At 41.1% G+C, this 24,798-nt stretch overlaps 2 protein-coding genes across 2 annotated transcripts in view; one reads left to right on the forward strand and one right to left on the reverse strand.

The window, feature by feature from the left end:
* The first annotated feature begins 2,064 nt into the window (after positions 1–2,064).
* On the forward strand, positions 2,065–11,229 carry bpifcl (BPI fold containing family C, like). The gene is made up of 16 exons (XM_062999517.1): positions 2,065–2,110; positions 2,889–3,017; positions 3,465–3,576; positions 4,232–4,360; positions 4,800–4,952; positions 6,025–6,088; positions 6,196–6,256; positions 6,724–6,815; positions 7,662–7,838; positions 9,112–9,171; positions 9,266–9,433; positions 9,505–9,572; positions 9,681–9,723; positions 9,811–9,874; positions 10,352–10,428; positions 10,998–11,229. The coding sequence occupies exons 2-16, from the start codon at positions 2,915–2,917 to the stop codon at positions 11,046–11,048; spliced, it is 1,422 nt and encodes a 473-aa protein (XP_062855587.1). The 5' UTR covers positions 2,065–2,110; positions 2,889–2,914; the 3' UTR covers positions 11,049–11,229.
* A 622-nt stretch (positions 11,230–11,851) lies between these two features.
* The window catches only part of si:dkey-11f4.7 (piezo-type mechanosensitive ion channel component 2), a 48,563-nt gene continuing 35,616 nt past the window's right edge, over positions 11,852–24,798 (reverse strand). The window contains exons 42-55 of the mRNA XM_062998205.1: positions 23,586–23,774; positions 22,428–22,641; positions 22,174–22,303; positions 19,442–19,589; positions 19,134–19,348; positions 18,214–18,372; positions 17,976–18,123; positions 17,617–17,805; positions 17,421–17,513; positions 16,025–16,194; positions 15,529–15,645; positions 15,010–15,089; positions 13,353–13,572; positions 11,852–12,107 (exon numbers count right to left, since the gene is read on the reverse strand). Coding sequence (XP_062854275.1) covers positions 11,852–12,107; positions 13,353–13,572; positions 15,010–15,089; positions 15,529–15,645; positions 16,025–16,194; positions 17,421–17,513; positions 17,617–17,805; positions 17,976–18,123; positions 18,214–18,372; positions 19,134–19,348; positions 19,442–19,589; positions 22,174–22,303; positions 22,428–22,641; positions 23,586–23,774 — 2,328 coding nt within the window. The remainder of the gene's footprint in view (positions 12,108–13,352; positions 13,573–15,009; positions 15,090–15,528; positions 15,646–16,024; positions 16,195–17,420; positions 17,514–17,616; positions 17,806–17,975; positions 18,124–18,213; positions 18,373–19,133; positions 19,349–19,441; positions 19,590–22,173; positions 22,304–22,427; positions 22,642–23,585; positions 23,775–24,798) is intronic.

Consider the following 24,798-nt stretch of genomic DNA (forward strand, 5'->3'; position numbering starts at 1 on the left):
GTGTGTGTGTATTTGTGTGTGTGTGTGTGTGTGTGTGTGTGTTTATTCATTTCTTCTATTTACTTTTATTTACACATTTATTTATTTATTTACTCCACTTACACAATAAAAAAAAGCTACAACAAAGAGTAATACATGGAGGATGAGGAGGAAGAGAGCAGCCAACACAAAGTCAGTCCAGGGATTGAAGCTGCTGCTCCGTTTTACTATGATGACGGGTTCTGTCACCACCGTTCTCACCAGATCTTCATTTGTAGAAGATTCCTTCTGATTAAAGAACATGAAGAGATCTTTAAACTCTTCAGATGAGAAGATCTCCCTGGTCTCGTCGGTGTAGGACCTCTTCAACTTCTTCTTCATCCCAGGACCCTTAATCCTATCTTCACTAATCGGACCCGTGATGTTCCCCTCGATGCTGGGACCTACAACCTTCCTCTCAATGTCAAAACCCTTCCCTAATTTACTGCTTGGACCCTTTTTGTTCTCTTCGGTGCAGGAGCTCTTTACCCTCCCCTCAATCCTGGAACCCTTAACTCTATACTCGCTGCTCGGACCTTCAACCTTCTCATCGGTGCAGAAACCCTTGACCCTAATCTCACTGACTGGACCTGCTCTCTCCTCCTCCTCTCTGCTGAAACTCTTACTGGTGAACTTCTTTATAAAGCTGAAATGGTTTCTCACTGGAACTGGTGGAGGCCTGAAGGTCCTGGAGCTCATGAGACTCAGGCGTACGGGAGGAATACGGAGAATCTTCCTCCAGGTTCTCCACCTTATTGGACCTTTTAAAAACTCCTAGAGGTCCAGAACGTATTTTAGACGCTCACGCTGAGAGACGCTCACGTACAGTCATCACGGCAGCACTGATTAATTGTTCATTATTGATTTGTTTACCATTATAAATCATTTAGGGCTTATTTTAGTATGTTTGATGTACATGCCCACCCCCCCCCCCCCCCCCACACACACACACCCCTATTATATAATCTCGCCACCTCAGACCATCTTCATATACAGAATCAAGACATAATTATTTACTCAGATTAGCTTTGATTCTGTGGGTGGCGGCACGGTGGCTTAGTGGGTAGCACTGTCGCCTCACAACAAGAAGGTCCTGGGTTCAATCCCCAGGTGGGGCGGTCCAGGTCCTTTCTGTGCGGAGTTTGCATGTTCTCCCCGTGTCCACGTGGGTTTCCTCCGGGTACTCCGGTTTCCTCCCACAGTCCAAAAACATGCCACCAGGTTAATTGGAAACACTGAATTGTCCTATAGATACCTAGCCGCTAGATGCACTAGTGCATTGTAGTGCCGGTCCCAAGCCCGGATAAATTAGGGAGGGTTGTGTCAGGAAGAATTGTGCCAAATCAATGAGCGATCATGAGGATGACTCGCTGTGGCGACCCCTGAAAAAGGGAAAAAAGAAGAAGGAGGAGCTTTGATTCTGTGGGAATTTGTGCCCTATTCAGTCAAAAGATGGCAGCATTTGTAAGGTTGATGAAGTTTTTCTTCATGTTTTTATAGAGCTCGCTTTGCTGGAACAGGGAAGAGCCTTCCCTTAAAATCATAAGCACATGATTTCCTTTATTTAAATAAATTATTACACCTGATAGCAACTGTTGTAGCTGAAACTCACGAATTTAATCATTTTAAGGGCTGTCCCAATACTTTTCTCCACGCAGTTTCTATTTCTGCTTACATTTGTTCGTTGTATATAACTCTAATCCCAATCTGTGTGAATCTGAGGTGGGTTTAGGTACTGAATGTGTATTAAATAACCACTAGAAGCTGTGCAGCACTCGTCTCACCTCACTGCTCATGTAAATCAGTAAAATAAATGTCACTTTATAAACTTCCTCTTTCTATATTTACTGTTCCTTCAGTATCACCACTTTAGGTCTGATCATCTGGGTTTCAGATCAGTTTTATTAGAATAAGGAAGTAAGAATGCGCTGGTGCACAAGGTTTTTGTGCTCGTACATGTCCCTGACAGAGAAGTTTTGTCTGTGGGTCAGAACCTGTCGCTTCTGTATTTTATTATTTAGAATTAAAACGTTAAAACAGCGACAGACGAGAAAGAGAAATCACAGGAGCTGAAATATCCTGTTCTAAATATGTGAGTATTTACACTTAAACATTTATTCTTTATTTTGATTAAGCTCGCACCCTCGGCCTTTACGCACTGAAATTCCTCCTGATTCCTTTAACGGTTTAATGATATTCTGCACTGTAGAGGGAGAACATGCAAATCCCTTCCAATCTTTCTTTGAGGTTCATTGTTTTTAAACATTTCGATCATTTTCTCACACATTTGTGGACAAACTGGATCCTCTGATCATCTGATTATCGAAGACTTTCCTCATGCTGTTTTTGTACCAAACCATGATTACAATCACCTGTTCACACCACCTCATTATTTAGCTTTTTCACCTCATTACTAGCCCTAACTTGCCCCGTCCCAACTTTTTTTGGAATGTCTTGCAGGCCTGAAATGCAGGAATGGATGTTTTTTAATAAATGAAATGAAGTTGAGCAGATAAATCATGAAATATCTCAGGTTCATCCTGTCTGCCATCAAATAAATGTCAAAGTAAATGTAAGGAACTGTCCCAACTTTTTCTGATTTGGAATTGTATAAACGGGCATAATGCCTATTCCAGGGTTTTTCAAGCGACCTGCATTTTGTTCATGAGTTTTACCATGAATAAAATAAAATTAAAATTAAAGTTAAAATAGTGGCAATCTGGTCCTACTGTGGTTTACAAGATGCAACGTAAAGCCTCCACAAAAGGGCGTTCGTGTACCAGTTTAATTTAATTATTATTTTTCTCTATGACCCATTTTTATGGCTAAAGTGTCTAACAGAAACCGTTTGATTATTTCCACATCGAGAGTGACGTGAGGTGAACCTGAGGTGAAGATGAGAAGGTTTTCGCTGGTTCTCCTCTTCCTGACCTGGACGTACGGAGGTGCAGACGAACCCTCGTTACAAGCCGTTCTGTCCCAAAAGGGGCTGCAGAAAGGTGAGGCGCGGTCCATCCCTTGTACCTTTATCATTCTCACAGCTTTAAATCAGTTCATGTGTTTATTAAGGGTGGCTCGTGGGTAGCACTGTCGCCTCACTGCAAGAAGGTCCTGGGTTCGATTCCCAGGTGGACGGTCCTGGTCCTGTCTGTGTGGGTTTCCTCCGGGTGCTCCGGTTTTCTTACACAAGTCCAAAAACACACGTTTTAATCAAACTATTACAACTGCATTTATTCATTCATTCGGGATCTGAAGGTTGCCGCTTCAAATTGCCCCTGTTGGGCCCCTGAGCAAGGCTCTTAACCCTCGATTGCTTAAATGATCCAGTCATATTGTATAAAAGTGTTGGCTATAGGCTGCAGATGTAAATTTGTACCAGATTAAAATTACAAACAGAAGCTCGGACCACTGATGACCCTCACGTGTTTATTTCTGCACGTGTTTAGTGAGTCACTGGGCGATGGACTGGTTACAGAATGAACTGGGCAGCGTTAAGATCCCGGATGTGAGTGGACGTGTGGACATCCTGGTCGGATCGGTCGAGTACGAGCTGCATGAGTGAGTATCAACACCGCGGTAAAGTTGGTTTTATATTCGCATATTCGGATCTGCCTTATTAAGCTGACAAAATTTAATAATAAACAACCTTCTAACCAATTCTTCAGAGTGCTCAACAAGTTCTACTTCATTACATGTAAGCCAGAAGACAAAATACACCTGCTATACTGACACTGTCACCCTTTATTACATAGTTTTACATAGTCTGTACGATTTTTATTCATAACTTCAATAGCTTTTAAAGTATTCAGGATATTGCTCTAAAACAAGTTGTACATTATCAAGTGTAACCCACATTACATACTACAATTCTTATACTGACACTGTCACCCTTTAGCATTGCACACCATGCACACATGCCTGTTTATATGTATAATGTAGGCATGTGTGTAAGGTGTGCAATACTACATTATACATATAAACAGGCATGTGTGCATGGTGTACAATACTAAAGGGTAAAAGTGTTAGTATAAGAGTTGTAGTACGTAATGTGGGTTACACTTGTTTTAGAGCAATATGACGAATACTTTGAAAGTTATTGAAGTTATGAATAAAAATCTGGTTTTATTATGTAATAAAGGTTAAAAGTGTTAGTATAAGAGTTGTAGTATGTACAACTAATGACCAACCAACTAAAACTGTTCATCTTCCCCAGCATGTCCATCGTCCGCTGTGATTTGCCGGAACCCGCTGTAGCCTTTTCGGAGGGGACGGGCGTGTCTCTGAAAGTCAACGGCCTCTCCATGGCGATCAACGGCTCTTGGAATACACGCTTCGGCATCATGTAAGCTACATTCATTCATTCATTCATATATTCAGTCTTCATCCTGGTCAGGGTCACAGTGGGTCTGATTCAATGGGTGAGAGGTGGGAAACACACCGGACAGGTCGCCAGTCCATCACAGGGCATCATTTTTGTAGCTCCAGTTAGTCTGACTGCATGTCTTTGGAGTGTGGGAGGAAACCGGAGCACCCGGAGGAAACCCACACATACATGGGGAGAACATGCAAACTCCACACAGAAAGGATCCTGGACAATCAAAGCTTTGTATATTTTCTAGTATAAAATATATAGGCACTGGGATTCAGGAATAAAAAGGGGTCTGAGGGAGGGCGTGTCAGGAGAATATTCCCTCCTCGTACGCCATCAGGGTCCCCAGCTGTTATTTTCCTGTCGTATACTCTATAACACGATGGTTTCTGTTCTATACGCTCACGTGCAGTCACGACGGCGGCTGGTTCGAGCTGGCGGTGTTTAACGCTGATCTCAGCACAGTGCTGCAGGTGGGGAGTGATGAGCGCCGCCTCTCCGTCTCCACCCTCATCTGTTCCGCCGGGGTGGAAGATGTGCAGCTGAACTTCCACGGAGGCGCCAGGTTCGTTTATACACACATAAACACAATCTTATATACACCATATGGCCAAAAGTATCCGGACACCTTACAATCACCTCGCTGCACACTTCATTCCAAAATCAGTGGGCATTAATACGATATTAATACGGTAGCTTTCTGGGAAGACTTTCTGCAGGATTTACGAGCATGCCTGTGGGAATTTATGCTTTTGTGCACAGAGGAACAATCATACTAGAGCACAGGGGAGCGGCCTTCCCCAAACTGTTGCTAGAATGGGTGTCCAAATACTTTTGAACATTATTGTATGTAAATATGTAAAACCCAATTTTATTATTATTATTTAATATAGTTATAGGTTATAGTAGGTGATAGATCAGTATCTGGTTATAGGCTGTATGTACAGTAGTATCTGGTTATAGGTAAGTATTTGGTTATAGATTATAGGTCAGTATCTGGTTATAGGTTATAGCTCAGTGTCTGGTTATAGGTGGTTATAGGTCAGTATTTGGTTAGTATCTGGTTATAGATTATAGGTCAATATCTGGTTATAGGTTATAGATCAGTATCTGGTTATAGGTCAGTATCCAGTCATAGGTTATGGGTCAGTATCTGGTTATACATTACAGGTTAGTATCTGGTTATAGGCTGTAAGTTAGTATCTGGTTATACATTACAGGTTAGTATCTGGTTATAGGTCAGTATCTTGTTATAGGTTATAGGTCAGTATCTGGTTATAGGTTGTAGGTCAGTATCTGGTTATAGTAAAGGTTAATGAACAGGAAATGCAAAACTATAATAACACTGAACAATGTGCAAATTGTACATTATTATTTATGCATGTATTTATTTATTATTTAGGGACTTTAAAACAGTAACAGTTATATGAGTCGTCTAAACTCACCTCTCAAATGTGTGAAACTGGGTGAACTGGTTTTAGCTGGTTACTTAAACCTCAAAGTGATGAAACCACCAAACGTTTCTGAACTGGAATCACTTCTGCCTGATCCAGGTTCAGATTCTGCTCTCAGTGATGGTGACGTTTATCAAAGATTAAAATCAAATGAGTGTTTGTTCTGTAATATTTATTATCTAGTTTCATCATTAACGAGTTGGTGAGTTGGTTCCGTGGGTACGTCATGACTGAGATCCGTGTGAAGGTAAAAACATAATAACTTATAATAATAATAATAATAATTTTATAGTATTAATTAAATGTATTCAAAATAAAACACCTGAAAGCTCTTATTTATTTCCTGTTCTACAGATCTGTCCAGCTTTTATTAAAGGAGTTGAGGAGCTCGACAGTCACCTAGCAACAATGTCTGGTATTATTAATAATAATAATAATAATGATAATAATAATACGGATAATAATAATAATAACACTGATAATAGTAATAGTAACATATAATCTAATAATAATAATAATAATAATAATAATAATAAAATGAATCATTAAATAGTAACAGTAATAATAATAATAATAATAATCATTAATCAATAATGGGTCTGCCATTGTAAGGCGTCCCCTGGAAGTGAGAGGGCCCTGCTCAAGGGTCCAACAGTTCTAGCTCAGAGCTCTACACACTGGAAAAATCTGCTTTAATTAACTGTACACCCAGAAACTGATTTTCTTTTGGCCAAAAAACCTCTAACCATGTGAAATAAACAAAGATCTGATAAAGTAGGCATTTTAGTTTCTCCATTTCTATTGTATAACAAGTGAGTTTAAAAGAATCAGATTTATTTATGTATTTTAACCCTTTAAAGACTTTTTTCTTTGATTTTACAGACGCTCTGCAAGTGGATCCTTTCGTCTACATGAACGTTTCTCTGACAGACGAGCCCATTTTGAAAAACACTGGATTAGAATTATTCGTAAAGGTATGAGCAGCATCCGAACCCAAACCTGCTTCATATCACGCTTTTATTCAACATCAAATCTGGTGACGACCGGCCGGGCTGCTGCACAGACAATGATTGGCAGGAGATACAGAAATGTAAACAGAGAACCTCTGGGATCTGGGGACATTCTGCAGTGTGGAATGCTTTTTGGATTTTCGGATTCACAGCATGAAGGTCCTGGGTTTAATTCCCAGACGGATCAGTCCGGGTCGTTTCTGTGTAGGGTTTGCATGTTCTCCTCATGTCTGTGTGGGTATCCTTTGACAGTGAGACGAATTGGAAATACAACATTGTATGAATCATGGGTAATTTGTAACTACCTGTCCTGTCATTAATAGAATAAGAGTGTAAAACATCACCTTCAAATCCTAATAAATAAATAAACATTAATAGACAAAGGGAGGTGGAAGATGAACCTCTGTAGAAACATTATGTAAACAAATAAGGTTTGTAGTAGGAGGGGGACATTAATAAGGGTGTATAAATACATCAAATTATAAGAGACGCTCATTTCTACGTTTTTTTCTGTTAGCTTCAGTAGGAGCTCAATTAGCCGTTTCATTCGAACTTTTTCTGTAAATAAATAGAATAAATCTTAAATTTAACATAAAATTCTAATAGTAGTGTGTTGCAGACTTTCATCTGTGTAAGAATCAGTAAGTATGAGGAAGTATTAAGTGTTAATTCTAGCCCGGGATGCCGATTGTCAAACAAACGTCGATGTTAAACTTTACCACAGTGCTGAGGCGCCTCTCATCATGGCTGTGAATGGATTAATGAAACGTGTGTGTGTGTGTGTGTGTTCTGTGTTTTTGGTCCTAACAGGGTGAGTTTTACAGCGTCCGCTCCCCCTCTGAGCCGCCGTTTCCTCCCAACCATTTTGAGCTCTCATGGCGGGAATCCTACATGCTGACCGTCGGCGTGTCCGAGTTCCTGGTGAATTCGGCGGCGTTCGCGTATCTCAGCGCGGGAGCTTTACAGATAAACATCACAGAGGACATGGTGAGAACCTCGACCAAACACGCTTCTGTGTAAAACCAGTTGTTAGTTAGCTGACGAAACTTTAGGTAAAACTTAAAAACTGGCCTTAAAACTTAGAATGCAACAAAGTGTATCATTTACGAGTTCATATGCGGATCAGCTTTGTGTACGGAGAGCCACACCCTGATCAATGTATTATTCCTCGACTCCATCAGACGCCAGATGCAATCAATCAGCCAGCAGAGGTTGTAATTGCACCAGTTATGAGGAACCCTGGTCCGGCTTCCCACCAATCGTTGTTCAAGTAGGCGCTCGGCAGAGCTGAGTTTCATACCAACGAGTTCGAAATGTCAGCTCTGGTGTGCTAGCTTATTTTACCGCTGCGCCACCTGAGCGCCCCCGAACCTTTATTTAACCCTCATGTTCTGTTTGGGGTCCCTGAGCCTCTTTAACAGCTCACGTGTGCAGTACCGACTGCATCTTTTCACCTGCACGAGTTCATGTGCGGATCAGCTTTGTGTACGGAGAGACACACCCTGATCAGCATGTTATTCCTCGACTCTGTGCAGGCGCCATCAATCAGCCAGCTGAGGGTCTCTATCCGGCTCCCACCCTGTATGAACAACAAGCTAACCGTTGTTCACGTAGTCGCCTAGCCCAGCCGGATGGCATAGCTGAGTTTCGTACCGAACGAAGTATTCTGAGCCTTTTTCAATCCGCTCCATACGTCATAACTGTTCCTAATATTATGGAAACCGCAAATAAACGATAATTTATATTAAAATAGTTTTCCTTCTGATTTCTACTCTTCTGTTAGGGCTCTCAGAGTTTCCACGTGTTCTAAGCCAAGAGATTTTTATACGGTTTTAGTTTCTGTCTGGTGTTGATAGCTGCAAATGGGAGGGCAACTACATAGTAATCACTGTAATTGTGGAATTTATTGCACGTAAAATCACATGGTCAGGTGTCCACATACTTTTGAGCCAGTATAGTGGGAAACACACAATGATCTTTACAAATTAAAATAATAAAAAATCAGTGGTGCATGGACGTAATTGGGTAACGTTTAGGAGGTGGTAAAAACAGCCCAAGTGTTGGAAGGTGCACTCGTCAGTGCGCTCTTAGTGCAGGTCCCAAGCCCGGATATAAATAGGAGGGTTGTGTCAGACAGGGAATCCAGTGTAAAAACTGTACCGACTGTATCTGACCAGATAAATACAGAAGCAAAGGAAGCAAATATTCTTGAGTGGTTCAACACTTTATAATCCAGATCATGTTCACGTGTGATTTACAGATCCCGAAGTCCTCTCCACTTCACCTGAACACCAGTCAGTTTGGATTTTTGATTCCTCAGGTTTGTACTGACGTACTTGTTCTGTAATAATAATAATAATAATAATAATAATAATGATATGAATGTATGTAATGATTTTTATTTTGTCCTGTAGCTCCCGAAGCTCTATCCCAACATGCTAATGGAGATTGTGCTGTATGCCCGTGAGCCGCCGCTCGTCTCCTTCAATAACACACTGATCGATGTTCAGTTATTCACCACCGCCAAATTCTACGTGGTACAAAACAAACACGGCCTGATTCCTCTGTTCAGACTGGATCTGGTGAGTTTTATTCTGTATTTGAATAATAATGACAGTGATGATGATGATGATGATGATGTTTTATTTTGAAGGACGCCTCACTCAGTGCTAAAGCTTTTATTAAACAGCAGTTACTGATGGGTTCTGTGGAGATGACAAAGTACGTCGACTCTGTTATTAAATCATATAAATCAGTGTGTGTGTAACTAAAATACTAAAATACTGACATATTTAATCTAATAATCTTTACATTCTTGGATGCCTGAAGTTTCACCATCAGACTCGATTCCACCCAGATCGGCGACTTTCCAGTAAGTTCACAAAAACACTCAGTATTTATATTAATAAAGAAATAAACGATCCCACATGATTAAATCTGCTCTCGTTTTTATTCTCAGATCTCACCGATCAATAACGCAGCCAAATTAATCCTGAGCAAGTTTCTTCTTCCAAAGATCAACAGTAAGATTAAGATTATTACATTTAAGTTTATAACGATTAGGATTATAAAGATTAAGATTATCAAGATTATAGAGATTATAAAGATTAGGATTAAGATTATAAAGATTAGGATTATAAAAATGATGAAGATTAAGATTCTAAATATTAAGATGATAAATATTAGGAATAAGATAATAAATATTAAGATTATAACAAATAAGATTAGAATTCTAAAGATTAGGATTAAGATTCTAAAGATTAGGATTAAGATTCTAAAGATTAAGATATAAAGATTAAAATGATAAAGATTAAGATGATAAATATTAGGATTAAGATTATGAGGATTAAGATTATATGATTAAGAATAAGATTATAAAGATGAAGTTTAAGTAATAACATGAAACGTATCACATGAATATTAATCAATAGAGTTTGCTGATACGACTGATAACCTGTAAATATTAATAAATAATAATAAATGATGGTTTTATGTTGTAGACGAGCTGAAGGACGGTGTTCCGATACCCAGCGTGAGGGGGTTCAGTCTCCAGAATTCAGTGCTGACTGTTGAAAATGTGAGTTTATAGTGACGTAAAAATCTGGAGGAACAAAAATGATTTTAACTACAAACTGTTTCAGTATTTTACACTTTACTGGGGGCTGGATGAAGGTAGACCCTGACCACCCGAATCAGTCTGGGGTTTAAATCGTGTTTAGTGTATCATGTGAGTTATGAGAGAACGAGGTTATTAAAACACATAAAAACTTTAATAAGAACATGAATGATGATACACAGATTTACACAAACACAACCATAAATACTGATCATTAATACAGCAGCTGTACATTACTGTTACCAGTCAATCCACCTTCTGCATGTTTTTGAGTGGTAAGATGAAACCCACCCAGCCACAGGAGAACATGATAAAGTTCACAGACGGTGGAACCCTGCTCCTTATTAGAGTTTAGAGGTTAAATTAGATATTAATTAATAACAATAAATATAATAATAATAAATGTAATAATAATAATATCTGTATTATGTTTTGTCTCTGAAATGTAATAAATCCACAGACATACAGAATGTATAAATCTTTTTTATATATTTACATTATTAAATAATTCCCTCTTGTTTTATTCTCAGGGGTTTTTAATGATTGCAGCGGACGTTGGTGGCCCCGACGACATGCAGTGAGACAAACTCCCACCTTACCGAGCACAAACTGTATTTCTGTCTGGAAAAATCTTCAAATCCCAAAGTTTAATCAGAATATAATGAATTATTATCTGTGTACTGAGCGTAAATAAAATACAGTGCAGCCTGGGTTTATTATTATTATCATTATTATTATTATTATTATTACAGAAATGTTAATCAGTCGGTCTGACTGTATATTTTGTTCCTTTCTAATTAATTCTAATTAAAAAAGTAAACCTGGATTATGTTTTCATATTTTATTATTGTTTTGATCTTAATGTCTCTGTGTGTTGGATTAAATGTCTCTTCTTTAGTTGGTTAAATCTGTGTAGGGTGTGTAGGGTTTTGACTGGTTTTAGGACCAGCGATACGATAAATACGGTACACAGGGTGTAAGAAATGTGAACGTTTACGTAATTCATGCTTATATAGCAAAATGTAAATATAATACAGCCTGGTGGGTGGACGCTCCGACGTTATTCAGTCAGATCATCACTCAGAATTAAGGCGCCTCAGTAGGAGCATTTTAAGGGAGATTTAGACACGCCCTCTTCTCGGGAGTGTAGGATGATGTAAAATGCTTCTGTGTAGAGACATCAGTAGGTTTTCAGACAGATCCCTGGACCGTAAGTAAGTGGTAGGCTCACTGATGCCCTCTTTTGTTGTTGAAGTTTTTGGCCTCTTCTGTACTTTCAGCTCCACCATTAAAGTCAGAAACGATTCACTCTCGAGTCGTTCCAGCTCACGTCAGTAAAAACCCCCACACGTCCAGTACGATATAAAACACCCAGCCGTGAGCCTCAGTCGTTTTTCTTCTCGCGGGTCATCTTGATCATGGTCTCTGGCGAGCGGTATAAGAAGATGAGCTTCTCGAACAGCTGCTCCTCCAGCTCCATCTCGCCGGTCTCTCGCACCACAAAGATGTCGGTGCAGAGCTTCAGCACGCGGTCCACGTCCGGCAGCTCCTCGAACATGATGGAGCGAGAGATCCCGTTGAAGAACTCGCGCACGAACTTACCGATGACCAGAACCACCGACATGTACAGACCCACGATGCTGCAAAACCAAGAAACGTCCATTACTATTCCATTTACATCAGGTGAGTGCAAACTACGGTCCGTTGGCCCACAGGTCTAAGGTCTAAAAAAAAGAAGTAATTCTGAGTTTAAACACTGGGTGTCGCTATCACATATAACCGATCTAAAATGCTCCACATCTCCTTTCCTCTTAAATCAAAAAGGTAACGACGTTACACCTGCATTAATGTCCCTTTTTCACTGATTTCAGAAGGAAGTGGGTATGTTTAATTTGTCAGGAAACAACAGAGTGTAATAATCTCTTTTTAGTAATCGAGTAGGCCTATCATATTTTACTTATTTTATTGCATGAGTCTGTGACCCGTCTTTGCATTTTTCTCCTAAATGCAGCCCCCCCAACAACAAAAGTTTGGACACCCCTGGTTTACATCATCGTTCAGCTCATACCGTCATGTAAACGTCCTAAAAAATACATTTTCCCACAATTTTCCTTCCAGACGGATTCATACGGAGATCCGTATCGCGTACGGAGAGTCACGCACTGATCTCCGTTATGTCCCGTCTATGTGCAACACATCGATGCATCGATCAGCCAGCAGAGGTCGTAATCACAGCAGTTGAGCAGGATGAATCTCTTCGACCTTTCCACCCTCCAAGCCAATCATCGTCCATATATGCACCCGGTCGGCCAATAGCAGAGCTGACATCCTCATCAGCCTTGGTCTGTATTTTTTACTATATTGTTTCTGCATTTTCTCCAAGTTTAGTCGTAGCCAGTTCCTCCTCCTCTGCTGGAGACCGCGATGGTGTATGAGGAGGTATATTCTCCTGACACGCCCTCCCTCCGACACGTGCAAGCTCCACCGACCCCTTCTTATCCCCCCGTACTTCAGTGGGTCGGTCTCGCTCACGGAGAGCTGATCTCCACTTCTGTACAGGCGCCTCGGGCTACTAACCAGGGTCCTTACACAGCCTCGAAGACCCCGCCCACTTTTTTTAGTCCCGTCTTTTCCCTCCCAGCAGACCAGTGGCCTTTTTTTCTTCAAATCACCTCAGGCTTCATAAAGAACTGAAATTTTTTCTGACCATCACGGCACGGGTCCAGAATCACTACCAGTGTAAACAGGAAGGTCTTAAATTTACGCTTAGCTAAATGAACCTACAATCAGATATTGGTGCAACCAGCTCATTCATTTTTCCAAGGTATATGATGTTTAAATTGAAAATAAATCATGTATGAAAATAATAAGCAGACGCGTCTCACCCGTATCCAGCTAAGAAGCCGAGGCTGGACGGACTCACTTTGTCGTTAAAAACCATTAATTCGATGTTCTGGCATCTGATTGGTGGAGGGCCTGGCGCACACTCCTCCACCACCCACCACTGGGACCCTGATCCCTCCGCGCTCTCGTTGGCCTGCTGCAGTTTGATGGACAGCGGCCGGAAAAACGTCAGATGATGATCGTCAGGGTGACGGGAGTGCTCTGAAAAACATGAACGCTTCATTACAGCATGTAGCCTCGGGTCAGAAACACGCCGCCGTACCCGGGCGCCGGTCAGTGTCCCGTTTCCTCTGATCTGATCCCGATACCCGACGCCATTTCTGACACAACCCTCTTATTTCTATTTCTATCCGGGCTTAAGACCTGCTGGCAAGTCCAGTTCCCAACGGCTGGTCTCACTAGTTTCGGCCACCTCGTCTTACATGCAGATGCCCGACTGACCGATAGCACAGCGAGCTAACGTACTGTACTGCTGCACCAGCCGATCGCCGCATTACTGTGGCCACTTTTATTTAATTTCATAAATCCATAATCATACTTAAATATTATTATAGATGTTTTATTGACTCACACATGCATCACGGTCAAATACATTTATTTATATTCTATAGATTTAAAAAAAACATCTATGTTATTAATAAAATTGGTTGGACATCAAGAAGCCAAAAGCAGGTAAACTATTAAATGTTTGCACTTTGTTTTAATTCCTTTCATTCATTCATTCATTCATTCATTCATTCATTCATTCATTCATTCATTCATTTTTTTATCCGCTTATCCAGATAGGGTCAGGGGGGTGCTGGAGCCTATCTCAACTTTTCAATGGGCGCAAGGCACATAGTAACACCCTGGACTGGGAACCAGTCCATCGCAGGACACACACACACACACACACACACACACACACCCATTCACCTGACTGCATGTTTTTGGACTGTGGGAGGAAACCCACACAGACATGGGGAGAACATGCAAACTCCACACAGAAAGGACCCACACCACCCCGCCTGGAGATCGAACCCAGAACCTTCTTGCTGTGAGGCGACAGCGCTACCCACCGAGCCACCGTTACTTTTATTTAATAATAATAAATGATTATATTACTGCATTACTAAAAGCTACTACACAATTATGGATGTTTTATTAACAAATGATTTTATTGTTTATTGTTTTACTCACAAATCCCTACAGTACAATCAAACAAAATATATACAAATATTTCAGCTTGTTATGAATTAATTCTTTAAAAAGTTAAGAGTTCAGTTATTTTTATTACTAAAGTGTGATTTTCTGAAGAACTATCGTCCATAATCGGCACTGATTTTATTTAATATTAAAATGTTATGGTTTTGTATTTGACTCTGTTCATGGTTTTCCGGGTTCATCTTCTTTATTATATTGATTTTTTTTTTTTTCTTATCGCTGATATTCTGGTAATAAATGATAATAAATCAATAACCAGTTACAAATTATTAACCAGTTATCAGAGGCGAGACACCAGTAAGGGACTGTATGTAAGTGAGTGCAAATGTCACACGTACGTCATGTATAATAACTGAAAAGCTCAGATTATATCGTTATCATTTTATATCGCTGATTATCAAAGGTTACAATGTGAAACGATATATTGGAACTTACCCACGATCAGTCGATGAGCCATTTTAGACTCCGGTCCTGAAGATCCTCTGATATATTTAGGCAACAGATTTTCAATGATGCTGCACAAAATTATAAAGATTCATTAAGAAATTAGAGTTATTTATCAGAGTCATTATTATTACACTGTATATAAAATTATATACTGAACTCACTCTGAACTAGAGCATCAACACCTCTGACTGCACACTGACCTTATTAATTATATTTATTTATTTTATTATTGTTACTATTTTATATGGTACATGCTTATCTGTACTTATATATGCTTAGATGTATATAGATATAATAATCATATTAATTGTACAGTAGATATATAATATATAAGTTTACCAAAACAATGAGTAAAATATGATGCGATTAATATACAAACAGTACGATCTAAAAATAGTATTTTATACTTAATATTTTCCTTTAAAATGTACCATATAAACGACATAAACACGGGGATATTTGTGTAAGAGAACGTGAGTGTGTGTGTGTGTGTGTGTGTGTACTTACACCGGTTTGCTCTGAGTCCCCTTCAGCATCTGTACCAGATTATTCTTTAGTTCTTTATCTTCATACTTGATGGTGTGTTCACCCACCGCCTCAGCGTTCATCACCAGAGACGTGTTTCTGCACACACACACACACACGCGCGCGCGCGAGACGTTAAGTTCATGTGGGCAGCACGGGGTTTCCTCCGGGCGCTCCGGTTTCTTCCACAGTCCAAGACAGGCAGTCAGGATCACTGGAGATTTTAAAGTCCTTCTACATGTATGTGTGTGTGTGTGTGTACCTCAGTAATCTCCACTGTACACTGATGTAGATGTGTGTGTGTGTGTGTATGGTGTGTGTGAGTGTGTATGGTGTGTGTGTGTGTGTGTGTGTGTGTGTGAGTACCTCAGTAATCTCCACTGTACACTGATGTAGATGTGTGTGTGTGTGTGTGTATGGTGTGTGTGAGTGTGTATGGTGTGTGTGTGTGTGTGTGTGTGTGTGTGTGTGTGAGTACCTCAGTAATCTCCACTGTACACTGATGTAGATGTGAGATGAATTGCTGAGTTCGTGGATCATGGCCTCTCGGCTGGCAGGACTGATGGTCCACAGCAGACTGGCGTCACTTTTCACCTTCGCTATGACGACGTCCTCCGCCATGTAGTTCACGATAAACTGCATCGCTGCCTGGAACAACAATAATAAAGGAGGAACATCAGACCCCAAAAAGGAGGAACATCAAACCCCAAAAAGGAGGAACCACAGACCCCAAAAAGGAGGAACCACAGACCCCAAAAAGGAGAACATCAGACCCCAAAAAGAGGAACCACAGACCCCAAAAAGGAGGAACATCAGACCCCAAAAAGGAGGAACATCAAACCCCAAAAAAGAGGAACATCAGACCCCAAAAAGGAGGAACATCAGACCCCAAAAAGAAGAAACATCATACCCCAAAAAGGAGGAACATCAGACCCCAAAAAGAGGAACCACAGACCCCAAAAAGGAGGAACATCAGACCCCAAAAAGGAGGAACATCAAACCCCAAAAAAGAGGAACATCAGACCCCAAAAAGGAGGAACATCAGACCCCAAAAAGGAGAAACATCAGACCCCAAAAAGGAGGAACATCAGACCCCAAAAAGAGGAACCACAGACCCCAAAAAGGAGGAACCACAGACCCCAAAAAGGAGGAACATCAGACCCCAAAAAGGAGAACATCAGACCCCAAAAAGGAGGAACCACAGACCCCAAAAAGGAGAACATAGACCCCAAAAAGGAGGAACCACAGACCCCAAAAAGGAGAACATCAGACCCCAAAAAGGAGGAACATCAGACCCCAAAAAGGAGAACATCAGACCCCAAAAAGGAGGAACCACAGACCCCAAAAAGGAGAACATCAGACCCCAAAAAGGAGGAACATCAGACCCCAAAAAGTAGGAACATCAGACCTCAAAATGAAGGACATCAGACCCCAAAAAGGAGAACATCAGATCCCAAAAAGGAGGAACCACAGACCCCAAAAAGGAGGAACATCAAACCCCAAAAAAGAGGAACATCAGACCCCAAAAAGGAGGAACCTCAGACCCCAAAAAGGAGGAACCTCAGACCCCAAAAAGGAGGAACCACAGACCCCAAAAAGGAGGAACCTCAGACCCCAAAAAGGAGGAACCACAGACCCCAAAAAGGAGGAACATCAAACCCCAAAAAGGAGGAACCACAGACCCCAAAAAGGAGAACATCAGACCCCAAAAAGGAGAACATCAGACCCCAAAAAGTAGGAACATCAGACCCCAAAATGAAGGAACATCAGACCGTGTCTGTGTCAAATACGTAAGGACTGGACGTAAGGACTGGACATAAGGACGCCCTAATCAGGGCTGTTAGAGGTTTATTAGTAACAGAACGCCGGGTTACCGGGTGAGTGGCGTAAACTTTCGTCATCTTCTGGAACGAAGCCTTAGAATACGGGACCAGATTTTGTTCCTGAGCGCTCATGGTGAACAACGGCTGAGGAAGCACAGAAACACAAACATAGTGACTTTATTTATTTATCGTCACACGTACGAAACATTAAAACCGAGAGAGATGAGGTCGTAATAAAATCACCCACCTCGTATCCTGCGATGCTCAGCTGGATGGAAACGTCCAGCGGCTGGTTCGTGACTCCGGCCACCGATTTGACGAGCGACATGAAGAGCAGCGGGAACCAGACGATACAAATGAGGAAGAAAATAATGACGCCGCCCATCCCGTATTTAACCAGCATGCTCTTCTTCTGCCCCAGAGCGTGAGGATATTTCTACACACAGAGTTCGGGAACAGAAATAAATAATACACAGATATTTATAACATTAGAATAGAGAATAGCATTTCCTCTACTTTAGTTTAGCTTAGTTGTTTATGAATGATTTTATGGTGATTGTACGGTTATGATACCTGGTATTTGATGGTTATAACACTTTACTTTACCTTCTCAGACTCTCTCCAGCACCGGAGGATGAAGATGTTGGCGTAAATGTCCTCCACACAGATCCAGCTGGACAGGCTGAGAGTCGTATCGGTCCAAACCCAGTCCATCACGGCCCGAAGCTCCGTCAGGAACGGAACCATCCGGAAACTGATAAGAACAGAGACAGAACAGAGACAGAATCTAATAAAAGGTGTTACAATAAGAGTGATGAACTCAGAATAAACGTCTCTCTCTCACCCCTGGAACAGGAACAGGTTGATGTAATTGTAGTTCTTGGTGAGAAAGTTTCCCAGCACTCGGTTCGGGTAGCCACACTTGATCTGATACGCCGACAAACCGAAGTAGATGCACTTCACAAAATACCAGAGCTGAGCAACCTGGTTCTGGTTAAACCTCCTAAAGAGAGACAGACAGAGAACAAGCTAAATAAATAAATAAACAGAGAGAAAATACAGTTAAGAAATTTATCTTTATTTGTCCAATAAAAGTTTCACAGAAATACAAATAAATTACAGATTTATTAAAAAATAAAATTAAAATGAATTAAAATTAAATTATAAATAAATTATACACATAAAAAAATTAAGTAACAATAATTTTAAAAATCCTTTAAAATAAATTCAAAACAATAGGAAAAATAAAATAAATACAATAAAAAAATAAAAATAAAATGAATACAATATGAAAAAATTAAAATAAAATAAATACAATATAAAAAAATATATATATATATAATATAAAAAATTAATTAAAATAAAATAAATACAATATAAAAATAAATAAGGAAAGAAACAAATAAATACATTAAAATAATAATAATGAAAAACAATAATTTTCTTTTGGTTAAATAAACTATCTATATATCTATATCTATGTCTATCTATCTATGTATATATAGTATATAAATAAAACAGTATGGGCCAGCAACAGTGACCTATGGATGATTATGTAGGAGGCCTCCTTGACCAATATCAGAATGTTCTTTTGACCGAACAGACACAAATTCCTCTAGACAGAAATACTCCAAAGTCTTGTGAGAAGCTTCTCAGAAGAGCGGCTGTAGTTCTAGCTGAATAGATCATCTAAAGGTCTGGCGTCCAAATACTATCACAAAAGGTCACCTGTATGACTCCTGTGTAACAGTAATGAGTTCTGACCTCTCGGTGACCCCCGGTAGTATGAAGAACATCCAAAAGTGGATCCCGAAGACCAGGACGACCTGGAAAACACACTTCCCCAGCAGGGTCTTGCGCAGGTAAAGAGCTCGGTCCACCACCATGGTGCCGAACTGGATGAGGAGCATGACGAGGAACGCCTCGGGAACCTGATCTTCTGATAAGGACTCGGTGATGTCCGCTGCAGCGCTGTGTTTCTGGAGAGATAAAAACAGGACGTGTCTTTAATTTTAATGGAAATATATCACATTAAAATAAAACCCAGCAGCTACAGCCGTGAATCTGCTCACCCCGAAAGCCCAGTACCCAAAAATAATGATGATGAAGTTTATCACGTCCACCAAGAACATCAGGGCGTAGACGTCACACACCGGACTGTACTCGGGGTGGATGATGTCATAAAAGAACTGCCTGATGGGTAAATATATGTGTAAAGCTCTGGAGAGGAACAGAAGAAGACGCACGATGAATATAACATGTAAAACTGATAAAAATAAAAATAGATATATAAAGAACAGATGAACGTGTGCAGCGGCGGACTGTGTTGAATTACGGCGGTTTTCTGAAATACTCCTGAGAAACCACACGGCTTCATTTATTACAGAAACATGAGGGTCACGGTGGGTCTGATTTATCAGGCAAAAGATAGGAAACACCCCAGACAGGTCGCCAGTCCATCACAGTTATATACAGTATATATACAGTGTATCACAAAAGTAAGTACACCCCTCACATTTCTGCAAATATTTCATTATATCTTTTCATGGGACAACACTATAGACATGAAACTTGGATATAACTTAGAGTAGTCAGTGTACAGCTTGTATAGCAGTGTAGATTTACTGTCTTCTGAAAATAACTCAACACACAGCCATTAATGTCTAAATAGCTGCAACATAAGTGAGTACACCCCACAGTGAACATGTCCAAATTGTGCCCAAATGTGTCGTTGTCCCTCCCTGGTGTCATGTGTCAAGGTCCCAGGTGTAAATGGGGAGCAGGGCTGTTAAATTTGGTGTTTTGGGTACAATTCTCTCATACTGGCCACTGGATATTCAACATGGCACCTCATGGCAAAGAACTCTCTGAGGATGTGAGAAATAGAATTGTTGCTCTCCACAAAGATGGCCTGGGCTATAAGAAGATTGCTAACACCCTGAAACTGAGCTACAGCATGGTGGCCAAGGTCATACAGTGGTTTTCCAGGACAGGTTCCACTCGGAACAGGCTTCGCCAGGGTCGACCAAAGAAGTCGAGTCCACGTGTTCGGCGTCATATCCAGAGGTCGGCTTTAAAAAATAGACACATGAGTGCTGCCAGCATTGCTGCAGAGGTTGAAGATGTGGGAGGTCAGCCTGTCAGTGCTCAGACCATACGCCGCACACTGCATCAACTCGGTCTGCATGGTCGTCATCCCAGAAGGAAGCTGACGCACAAGAAAGCCAACAAACAGTTTGCTGAAGACAAGCAGTCCAAGAACATGGATTACTGGAATGCCCTGTGGTCTGACGAGACCAAGATAAACTCGTTTGGCTCAGATGGTGTCCAGCATGTGTGGCGGCGCCCTGGTGAGAAGTACCAAGACAACTGTATCTTGCCTACAGTCAAGCATGGTGGTGGTAGCATCATGGTCTTGGGCTGCATGAGTGTTGCTGGCACTGGGGAGCTGCAGTTCATTGAGGGAAACATGAATTCCAACATGTACTGTGACATTCTGAAACAGAGCATGATCCCCTCCCTTCGAAAACTGGGCCTCATGGCAGTTTTCCAACAGGATAACGACCCCAAACACAACCTCCAAGATGACAACTGCCTTGCTGAGGAAGCTGAAGGTAAAGGTGATGGACTAAACCCAATTGAGCACCTGTGGCGCATCCTCAAGTGGAAGGTGGAGGAGTTCAAGGTGTCTAACATCCACCAGCTCCGTGATGTCATCATGGAGGAGTGGAAGAGGATTCCAGTAGCAACCTGTGCAGCTCTGGTGAATTCCATGCCCAGGAGGGTTAAGGCAGTGCTGGATAATAATGGTGGTCACACAAAATATTGACACTTTGGGCACAATTTGGACATGTTCACTGTGGGGTGTACTCACTTATGTTGCAGCTATTTAGACATTAATGGCTGTGTGTTGAGTTATTTTCAGAAGACAGTAAATCTACACTGCTATACAAGCTGTACACTGACTACTCTAAGTTATATCCAAGTTTCATGTCTATAGTGTTGTCCCATGAAAAGATATAATAAAATATTTGCAGAAATGTGAGGGGTGCTCACTTTTGTACTCACTTTTGTGATACACTGTATATATATATAGGGCCAGTGATAGCTCAGTGGTTAAGGTACTGGACTAGTAAACAGAAGGTTGCCGGTTCAAGTCCCGCCACCACCAAGTTGCCACTGTTGGGTCCCTGAGCAAGGCCCTTAATCCTCAATTGCTCATTGGGAAAGTCATTGTGTAAGTCGCTTTGGATTAAAGCGTCTGCTAAATGCTGAAAATGTAAATGTAAATATATATATATATCTGTCTATATATTTGTCTGTCTGTGTTTGTGTATCTATTTCTCTGTCTGTCTATATACTTAACTGTCCAACTATCTGTCTGTCTGTCTGTCTATCTATCTATCTATCTATCTATCTAACCTTCTGTCTGTCTGTCTATCTATATATCTATCTGTCTGCCTATTTATATATCTAACTATCTGTCTGTCTATCTATATACCTGTCGGTCTGTCTATCTATATATCTAACTGTGTCTGTCTATCTCTCTGTCTGTCTGTATACTCAACTGTCTGTCTGTCTATATATCTGTCTGTCTCAGCCTGCCTTTATTATCTATCTGTGTCTGTGTATCTACTGTATATCTCTGTCTGTCTATATACTTAACTGTCTATTTATCTGTCTGTCTGTCTGTCTGTCTGTCTGTCTGTCTGTCTGTCTGTCACAGGGAGAACATGCAAACTCCACACAGAAAGACAGCCTGTCCCAAGATTAGAACCCATGACCTTCTTGCTGTTGTACTTACACTTCTATTATAGCAGCTTTAGCTTTCAGCATCTTCTCTCGCACCACCTGTCTGATCCTCTCTTTCAGGGACAGTGGTGCTCTGGTGCGCCGCTTCTTTTTCTGTGAACGTTTCTTTAACTTCTCAACGTCTGCTGGAAATAAATCAAATATTATTAAATAAATAAACAAGGTTATTAATATTTACTCATGTGAGTATCATGAGGTCAGGTGGTTATTTCTAACACACACACACACACACACACACACACACACCGTATCCCTCGGCGCTCTCGTCCCGTTTGTGCCTCCAGTGCAGGCTACCAGAAGAGCCCTGAAGAGGCAGGAACGGGAGGCGTCTCCTTTTAGGTCCTCCTCCTCCTCCTCCTCCCCTCGCCGCCGCGCTCGTCTTGCTCTTCTCGGCTTTCTTCTTCAGCTTCTTTAAGAAGTCGGGCATCTCCACCTCCTTGTTGTCCCAGAGGCCGTGACACTGCCAGCACAAACACACACAAAAATGGTAACGGGCCGTAGTTTGGACGCCCGTGTTCTAGATCATTCTGTTGTGAATTTTGACGCTATATGGACAAAAGTATTGGGACACCTGACCACGAGCTTGCTGGGACAACAACACCACCATGTGCATTTATATTGACATCTGCCTTAGGTTAGGGTTTAAGGTTAGGGTTTAGGATTAAGGTTTAGGATTAAAGTTAGGATTTAAAATTAGAATTTAAATTTAGAATTGGGGTTTAGGGTTTGGGGTAGGGCTTAAGCTTGAGGTTTGGGGTTAGGCTTTAAGGCCAAAGTTTGGGGTTAGGGTATGGGGTAGGGTTAAGGTTTGGGGTTAGGCTTCAAGGTTAGGGTTCAGCGTTAGGGTATGGGGTATGGTTAATGTTTGGGGTTAGGGTTAGGCCTAAAGGCCAGGGTTTGGGGTTAGGGTTAGGCTTTAAGGCCAGGGTTTGGGGTTTAGGGTATGCGGTAGGGCTTAAGCTTGAGGTTTGGGGTTAGGCTTAAGGCCAGGGTTTGGGTTTAGTGTATGGGGTAGGGTTAAGGTTTGGGGTTAGGGTTAGGCCTAAAGGCCAGGGTTTGGGGTTAGGGTTAGGCTTTAATGTCAAAGTTTAGGGTTAGATGTTAAAGTTTAGGGTTAGGATTAGGAGTTAGAGTTTAAGGTTAAGGGTTGAAGGTTAGGGATCAAGGTTAGGGTTAGGGTTTCTGCTCTATATAACAGTACATTAAAGAAAAACATCATATTATAGACTTGGCTAATGTTCGAGGGAGGGTGGCTAAAACAGCCTGGCCACTGGGGGGCGCACTTTGCATAAAAATAATGGGTTCCGAAAGAAAAAATAAATAAATATATAACTTTTATTAATCTGACTTATTTTTAAATACACAAACCCCTTAATTTTGGGCCCGTGTTTATTGTTCCGATACCTTGAGGATGGAGCGATGGAAGAACAGTGCCAGCAGCTGGATGAGGTCGAACAGAACGTACCCGTCCTTCTTCTCCACCCCCACGATGTTGGGCAGAGCAAACGGCAGGTCGGCGTTGATGCCCCGATACACTGAGGTGGTCCAGGGAAAGAACCCGAACTGAAAGAAGTACTTCACCACCACCGTCGTCTGAACACAGGGAACACAGACCTGAACCCTTACAGTCATGAGCTACATGAGACAAAAGTATTGGGACGCCTGACCATGAGGGACAACAACACGGTGCATTTATATTGACCTGTTCTGTCTTAGATTAGGGTTTAGGGTTACAGTTTAAGGTTGGGGTTTAGAGTTAGGGTTTAGGTTAGGGCCAGGGTTTAAGGTTAGAGTTAGGCTTAGTGGTTAGGGTTAGGGTTTAGGGTTAGGACTTTAGGTTAGGATTAGGGGTTAGGGTTTAAGGTTAAGGGTTAGGGTTAGGTTTACTGGTAAGGTTAGGGTTGGATATTAGGGTTAGGGATTTTTTAGGGTTATGGTTTAGGAATTGGGTTTGAAGTTGGGGTTTAAGATTAGGGTATAGGATTAGGGTTAGGGTATAGGTGTAGGATTAGGGGTCAGGGTTTAAAGTTAGGGTTTTAGGTTAGGGGTTAGGATTAGGAATTAGAGTTTTGGTTCAGGGTTAGGGATTAGGGGTAGGGTTTAGGGTTTGGATTTAAGGTTTGTGGTGAGGGTTAGGATTATTATTAAGGTTTAGGGTCAGGGTGTAAAGTTAGGGTTTAGGTTTAGAGTTAGGGTTCTAGGTTAGGGTTTAGGGTTTTAGGTTAGGGTTTAGGGTTTTAGGTTAGGGTTTAGGGTTTTAGGTTAGGATTAGGGTTTAGTGGTAGGATTAAGGTTAGGGTTAGATATTAGGGTTAGGGATTTTTTGTTAGGGTTAGGGTTTAAAGTTAGGATTTGGGGTTAGGGTTTCGAGTTGGGGTTTAAGGTTAAGAGTTAGGGTTTAGGAATAGGGTTTAGGATTAAGATAGAGATAGAAGATTAAAGGTTAGGGTTTGGATTTAAGGTTAGTGGTAAGGGTTAGGATTATTGTTAAGGTTTAGGTTCACGGTGTAAAGTTAGGGTTTAGGTTTAGAGTTAGGGTTTTAGGTTAGGATTAGAAATTAGGGTTTTGGTTTAGGGTTAGAGATTAGTGGTAGGGGCTAGGGTTTAAAATTAGGGT

Source organism: Trichomycterus rosablanca, chromosome 7, assembly GCF_030014385.1.
Source record: "Trichomycterus rosablanca isolate fTriRos1 chromosome 7, fTriRos1.hap1, whole genome shotgun sequence".
Lineage (NCBI taxonomy): Eukaryota > Metazoa > Chordata > Actinopteri > Siluriformes > Trichomycteridae > Trichomycterus > Trichomycterus rosablanca.

What these genes read in the sequence shown, in the direction of transcription:
- bpifcl (XM_062999517.1), top strand. Translation starts at nt 2,915, where the DNA reads ATGAGAAGGTTTTCGCTGGTTCTCCTCTTCCTGACCTGGACGTACGGA. An exon ending in GTCGAGTACGAGCTGCATGA is followed by an intron (nt 3,577 to 4,231) that starts GTGAGTATCAAC and finishes CATCTTCCCCAG; the next exon opens with CATGTCCATCGTCCGCTGTG. An exon ending in TCTTCTTCCAAAGATCAACA is followed by an intron (nt 9,875 to 10,351) that starts GTAAGATTAAGA and finishes TTTATGTTGTAG; the next exon opens with ACGAGCTGAAGGACGGTGTT.